Genomic DNA, 7,859 nt, shown 5'->3' on the forward strand with positions numbered 1-7,859 from the left:
GTGCAGTAAGTGAAACACAAAGTGACACTTTCGTTTAGAAAACTGTTGTTATTTTGAGAGGACAGTGAATTTTAAGTTATACAATCTGTGCACTGTCTACTTTACATTGTATCAAAGGGTTACTTTTTCACCCTTATCTAATCAGAATATATGCTGTAATCAAATATTTGCACAAATGTGAGGTACTGTATGTAAAGTACGTGTAGCAGCAGAGTTTGCAACTTTACTGTGTTGTGTTCTAATGCAGGATAAAAGGAGGGACACAGAATTGGATTTAAAAAAAAAAGTTTATTCCTCCAGTGTGGTGGAACAAAAAACTTTTGGGATTCCTCCTATGGCCCGGACACGTCTCACACACAAAAAAAGCACGTATACAATGAAAATGTGGTGCTCACATAGTCATGCTTGCCTGCTAGCTGTACCTCACTCCGAAAAAACAACAACTACATGACATGAAGGCAGACAAGTAGACATGCCAAACAATGTTTAAACCCTGAAAAACAACTTTCCAAATGTCTAATCGTCAGAAAGAGAAGCACCTGACAGACTGAAGACTGACAACTACTGGATGTCACAGCCACACACACCTTCAAAATAACTCAAATTCCTTAAAAGAAAACACAAACCAAAAATAAACCTCCAAACCTTCAATAAAAACCCATGCAAATACAAAAAAAAGGGATTGTAGCTGTTATATAGGTATGTATATATAATTTTTATATCACCACACATTTAGTTTTTTAAAGCATATTCTACAAACGTTTTGCAACTAAATTAAGCATTTCCAAGCCTAAAAATGGCTACGTGAAATAAAAATATCAATACTACAGTAGGAGTGGCCACGAGATGAGACCAAACCAATCAGACCATACAGTTCAGTATAGTGGCCATTGATTGGCTCAGCCTCAGCCAGCATTTGTAAAGGCGACTAAAGGATGTTCTTTCATGTCTAGAGCAGTGTTTTTCAACCACTGTGAGATACAGTCTGGTGTGCCGTGGGAGATTATCTAATTTCACCTATTTGGGTTGAAAATATTTTTTGCAAACCAGTAATTGTAGTCTGCAAATGATGTGTTGTTGTTGAGTTTTGGTGCTGTCTAGAGCTCGGCAGAGTAACCGTGTAATACTCTTCCATATCAGTAGGTGGCAGCAGGTAGCTAATTGCTTTGTAGATGTCGGAAACAGCGGCAGGCAGTGTGCAGGTTAAAAGGTATCTAATGCTTAAACCAAAAATAAACAAAAGGTGAGTGCCCTTAAAAAAAGCATTGAAGCTTAGGGAAGGCCATGCAGAACGAAACTAAAACTGAACTGGCTACAAAGTAAACAAAAAAACAGAATGCCGGACGACAGCAAAGACTTACTGTGAGGCAAAGACGGCGTCCACGAAGTACATCCGAACATGACATGACAATCAACAATGTCCACACAAAGAAGGATAAAAACAACCGAAATATTCTTGATTGCTAAAACAAAGTAGATGCGGGAAATATCGCTCAAACTGCTCCAGGAAAATACCAAAAAAAGAGAAAAAGCCACCAAAATAGGAGCGCAAGACAAGAAGTAAAACACTACACACAGGAAAACAGCAAAAAAGTCAAAATAAGTCAGGTTGTGATGTGACAGGTGGTGACAGTACACCTACTTTGAGACAAGAGCTATATTGATGCATGGTTGGTTATGCTTTAAAGTCATATCCAACAATTGCGACAACGACTTTTTACTGTCAACTGAGTTTAGTTTTTTAATGATTTCTGCTGGTGGTGTGCCTCCGGGTTTTTTCAACGCAAAAAAATAAGCCTTGCCTCAAAAAAGGTTGAAAAACACTGGTCTAGAGGGCTCTCATAAATGTTGAAAAATATATTCAACTGTGCTTTTATGCTCTAGGCTGCTAAGAACATGTTTATTTTATAAATAACGTTTATCGCGGTCATGTTCGGAACAGTGATAAACGAGGGGCAACTGCAGTATAAAAAGGAGTGGGACTTTTACATGAAAATACTTTTAATCCAGAAAGGAAGTGTGTGAGATAAAGTGTCTGGAAAAAGGAGGTAGGTTCCACTTGAAGGTTTCACATTATTATAATTTTTTTTGTACCAATAATTCCAACTTGTGTTCAATTTTTCAGAAATTACATCACCATGGCTCCACAAAATGCTAGAAAATATTTGTTTCAGGGAGATGCATGCGACACATACAGTGCATGCTAGAAAGGAACATATTTGGTGGATTTGGGCATTTTTCTGTGAATGATGTCACCATGGTTAACACCCATTACAACATTTAATTAAAAACACACTTTAAGGCACTGTAACTAAAAACGCATGCATTGATATGAGCATATTTTCAGGTATATTTAAAAAGAAAATCAATAGGTCATTCTAGAACCTTGACCTTAAACAGCTTGCAACCGCGGTCGAGCAGCAGTACAAGTCATGTTTTTTCAGTGGAATCCAAATTCCAGAGAAAAAAAATATTAAATTTGATAGTTCTAGCCTGTTAGTTGTGTAAAAGTTGGCCTGTCAGCCGCAGTCAGGAACTCTCAAAGTACGCCAGATTCTTCCCATGCTACAAAACTCAGTCTAATTGTAGACTGTTAAGTGTTTACAGGTGTGAATATGTATGGTTGTTTCTAAGCGATTGAATGGTGGTCATCCAGAGTCTACCCCAATTCTCACTCAAAGTCAGCTGGGACACATTCCCGCTCACCCTTAGGAGGACAAATAGTCTTCACAGAACAGAACCGATCATGACTAGGGAGCAGAAATAAGCAGCCTTTAGTTTTAAATGATAACACTAAGAATTAATGTTAGCTTCCAAGAGGTCAGAGGAACTGAAGAACACTTTGAACTAAGTAAAAGAGGTAAAGGCTTGGATAAATATTCATATACTTAAGGAAAATACTTGAAAACACATGTCTGGTCCCCAGTACAGAACCTGACTTCTTAAACTGATGTTAATTCCATAAACCCACATTAAAAAGTTCCTACAATTGAGTATTATAAGTGACTTTGTGAAAACAGGAGAGGATACATTCTTCTAAGACATTTGCGTTGGAACAGTACGGCAACCCAAAACAAAAAAAAAGTCCAAAAGTGTTTTACTTTTATGTCCTGCCTCACATTTAGGATTTCCTGTTATCAGACATTGTCACTGTGTGGAGCTGTTCAACTGCAGGAGGGTCAATGGAGTTAAAGTCAATGACAATCGAAGTCCTCTTGGGCTTGAATTGCCTATCGCAAGAAGACAGAGAAAAAAATTAAAGCAAAATGTTAAATAAAAATGCACACGTCCTAAAGTGTCTAGGGGCAGAGGGTTAGGGTTACAGTACAATGGGGTCAAAGTCTGATTGTACTCGGGAAAGAGAAAACGGAATTTAACCTATTTTCGGACTATAAGCCTCACCGGTATATTAGTCGCACCCACTACTTTTTTGGAAAGAAAAATAAAAATAAAATCCGATATTATCCGCACCGGACTATAATCCGCAGATATACAGCAATAGTTGTGAAATTAAATATTTGCAAAGAAATATTTTTTAAATGTTTATTTACATACCTTAATTGTTTCCAAACGGTGCCTGTGACACGGCAGTAAAACGGCTGATCAAACAAAACAGAAAGCATTTCCATTGCCTTTTTTTTTTTATAGCAAAATAAAAGCGATATTTAAAAAATTCCGACAAAGTATATTTGGGATTAAAGGGTTTTGCATCATGAGCCGTAATTCTCGTAAAATCTCATCCCGCGAGACTCCAGTTTGAGAAAGATATTGCAGCCACCGCTCCGTGATGTCGATAGAAGACGAAGGCAGCAAGTGCTTGCTCAAAGGCAACGTCCTTAAGGCCCCCTTGACATTGTTCGGGCATGTGGGGTCTCTCCGATTGTTCCCGGAAAAGGACCCGCGAGAATGGCCCAGTGCTCCCCTCGGCTGGCCGATCGGAAGTGGGACCAAGACGACCCGTCTCCCCTAGTTGTCCTGCATTGGCGACCCGCCGGTTCGGTATTTAAATGACCTCCAAATGCAAAAAAAGTGTTTCCATTATGCTTTTACGAAACAATTCAATATTGAAATGTCTCAAAAATGTTTTTGTGATATTTGAGAGGTTTTCCGGTATATGGGTGTTTCCATTACCAGCTTCTTATTGCGATATTCAGGTTTTGTGCATTTCTAGGGGTGATGGAAACACAACTACTGATGTCTTTATTCATTCTTTATGAAATGAATAAAATGTTCACCTTTTTTAATAAGGTTCAAAATGTTTAACAGGATTCTTCTTCCTTGTACTTCACAACCACTTTGAGTTTGAACGGTTTCCTAAAGTGGATCATTTGAGTACATTAATTGATTTCTTTGCTTAATCCCTTCCATAATTTAGCCGTTAGTGAAAGCCTCTTGACCGTAGTTCTTGATTGCCTCCAGCATGGACTGTTGGGGTTTGGGTAATGTGTCCGGGCTCTCTGCTCCTCCTACTTACAGCGCACACGCACACACATATAGGACCCTGAGGGATTGTCATGTGGGGAGGCATGGCGGGGGGGATGAGGATGCCTCTATGGGGTTCCAGTCCTCCTGACTTGGCCCCTGCTGGTCCATCCCTCAATTTCAACTGCATGTTAAAGTTAAAGTACCAATGATTGTCACACACACACTAGGTGCGGTGAAATTTGTCCTCTGCATTTGACCCATCCCCTTGTTCACCCCCTGGGAGGTGAGGGGAGCAGTGGGCAGCAGCGGTGCCGCACCCCGGAATCATTTTTGGTGATTTAACCCCCAATTCCAACCCCTGATGCTGAGTGCCAAGCAGGGAGGTAATGGGTCCCATTTTTATAGTCTTTGGTATGACTCGGCCGGGGTTTGAACTCACAACCTACCGATCTCAGGGCGGACACTAACCACTAGGTAGACACTTAAGATAATTAAAGTGTTGGACAATATCGGAATATCGGATATCGGCAAAAAGCCATTATCGGACATCCCTAATAAATATATATATATATATATATATATCTATATATATATATATATATATATATATATATATCTATATATATATATATATATATATAAATCAGGGCTGTGAATCTTTGGGTGTCCCACGATTCGATTCAATATCGATTCTTGGGGTCACGATTTGATTCAAAATCCTTTTTTTTTTTCAATTCAACACGATTCTCGATTCAAAAACGATTTTTTCCCGATTCAAAAGGATTCTCTATTCATTCAATACATCGGATTTCAGCAGGATCTACCCCAGTCTGCTGACATGCAAGCAGAGTAGTAGATTTTTGTAAAAAGCTTTTATAATTGTAAAGGACAATGTTTTATCAACTGATTGCAATAATGTACATTTTTTCTTTTAACTATTAAATGAACCAAAAATATGACTTATTTTATCTTTGTGAAAATATTGGACACAGTGTGTTGTCAAGCTTATGAGATGCGATGCAAGTGTAAGCCACTGTGAGACTTTTGTTCTTTTTTTTATTTTTTATAAATGTCTAATGATAATGTCAATGAGGGATTTTTAAATCACTGCTATGTTGAAATTGTAACTAATATTGATACTGTTGTTGATAATATTCATTTTTGTTTCACTACTTTTGGTTTGTTCTGTGTCGTGTTTGTGTCTCCTCTCAATTGCTCTGTTTATTGCAGTTCTGAGTGTTGCTGGGTCGGGTTTGGTTTTGGAATTGGATTGCATTGTTATGGTATTGCTGTTTGTTTTTTGGATTGATTAATTTAAAAAAATTTAAAAAATAAATAAATAAATAAAAAACAGATTTTTTAAAAATGAGAATCGATTCTGAATCACACAACGTGAGAATCGCGATTCGAATTCGGATCGATTTTTTCCCCTTAATATATAATACACAGACAGGTGGCCAAATATTTTTGGCAATTCATATATATATATGCTGTACATATACATACTATATATACTGTACATACGTATATATATATATATAATTCTTTTTTTTCAGGGCGCTCTTGGGGCCTGCTTGTCTGGCAGGGGTCGGCGCCTCAGGCTACTGCAGTCAGCCTGCGTGTCTGGAGCCAGCTGATGGGTTAGTGACCTTGTGTGTGATCTTTTTGTTCCCCTCTTTCTCTTCCCTCAAGGGATGGATCTGCCATGGCAGTTGCTGGATGTTGGGGTCCCTGCAGGTGGGGTGGTGGCTCCTGTGGCCTCATGCTGGGTGGTCCTGCGGCAGCTGACTTAGATGGGGTGACCTGGTGTTGGGCTCGTGGGGGCCCGGTTGCTGGTGGGGCGGGGCTGCATAGTTGGTGTCGCTGTCTTTAAATGTATATTCCATCATAACAACATGACTGCAAATTGTTTGTGTTCGATCAATCCACCTCTTGACCATCCCAGGATGTCCCCCTGAACGTTGTATTCACATTTAATGTTACATTTTAGATAGGGCTGTCAAAACTAACATGTTAATAGCGTTATCTAATCTATTTAATTATCGGTGTTAAAATGTTTACTGTTTTCAACGCATGTGGAGCATTAGTGTTAGTAAGGAGTCCTGTGCATGAAATAGAAACTCACTTCTGCTGTATTCCTGCCATGTTGAGTAGTATCCTCGAAGCGGTCATCTCTGGTGCGTCGTGGTACTTATCAGAAAGATAGATCACTTCCTTAATTCCTGACCGGGGGTAGAGGAGCAAAGAAAGGATATGTAGCCAGTAAACTCGACTCAGACCAGCCACATTTTGATCATTTGCGCTTAGGGATGAATACCTTTCACATTTGAACTGATACCACATAATCAATACTGATACTCATTTGTGTGTTTATGTGTTAACAAATGTTTAAAATAAAATTTCAATATTTTTCATTTAACACTGAGCTGAACATAACTGTGCTATCAATTTGTTATATCTTGTTTTCTTACACTTTTAAGTCTTATTTGCAAGTTATATTTAGTAGACTTGGCATGCAGTTGCAATCCCAAGACGTTGGATGGCAGTAGTGTAGAGGCTACGGTGTGTTGTCTTAGTCAGCATGTAGTCTTTGCCATTAAGCTTTATGTGCCAGTTGTGTCTTTTGTTGAGCTCTACAAAGTGTTTATACTGTAAGTATTATGCGTATTACACACTAGCTGTTTGACTGTAACATGCATTTTAGTTTTATAAATGTTAGTAGTATTGATTACCAAATCTGGAGGTGTTGTAATTGCCATGTAAAATCGCTATTGCTAATTGGTAGCATGTTTATGGCACATGCATTCTAAATTAGCGCTGAGCTAGCATAATTTGAAAAGTGGATTTTTCAAGTGCTGTCTTGCTTTTCTTTGAAGCCGGACGTGATGTCAATTGCAACAAAAGTAATCAAGTATGGTAACGTTTAATTTTACCTGAATCGGTACCCTGTAGTACCGACGAAATTCGGTTGGTACCTATGAAAAGTACTATTTGCGCTATCTATTAAGACCAAGTAAAACTCAATGTAATCTTCAGTAAATATCTGTCTTACCTCCGTGTTTTTGTTTTTATTACAAAGACTGCACCAAATAAACATGAATTGCGTGGCTCAGGTTTAACTGAATTTTGTTATATCCTGATCTGAAACGTAAAGCCTGTGACAGGGCTGTTGGCTTTGCTTTTTCACTAGGAGCACCAGGGCTACTAAATGAAAAAATTTAGTAGAACAGAAAAACATATGAAGTGCCCTAAATACAAAAAAAAAAGTATTAACAATGAAACAACATACACGTAACACACATGGGCACTCAAACATACAGTATATACACAGTGCTATCATAAGGCTAAATGCAACAACTCAAAGTCAAGTCAAACGTCACATACACACATTTACTAAGCTATACATGATTTCAGTCACATAACATGACTGACAA

At 38.4% G+C, this 7,859-nt stretch overlaps 1 protein-coding gene across 1 annotated transcript in view; it reads right to left on the reverse strand.

Moving 5' to 3' along the window:
- Positions 1-268: 268 nt before the first annotated feature.
- dctd (dCMP deaminase) overlaps positions 269-7,859 on the reverse strand; it is a 26,838-nt gene continuing 19,247 nt past the window's right edge. Inside the window, exons 5-6 of the mRNA XM_061988362.1 lie at positions 6,551-6,647; positions 269-3,230 (exon numbers count right to left, since the gene is read on the reverse strand). Of these exons, the coding sequence (XP_061844346.1) occupies positions 3,122-3,230; positions 6,551-6,647 (206 nt within the window). The 3' untranslated portion in view covers positions 269-3,121. The remainder of the gene's footprint in view (positions 3,231-6,550; positions 6,648-7,859) is intronic.

The sequence above is a fragment of the Nerophis lumbriciformis genome, linkage group LG27 (genome assembly GCF_033978685.3).
Source record: "Nerophis lumbriciformis linkage group LG27, RoL_Nlum_v2.1, whole genome shotgun sequence".
Taxonomy (NCBI): domain Eukaryota; kingdom Metazoa; phylum Chordata; class Actinopteri; order Syngnathiformes; family Syngnathidae; genus Nerophis; species Nerophis lumbriciformis.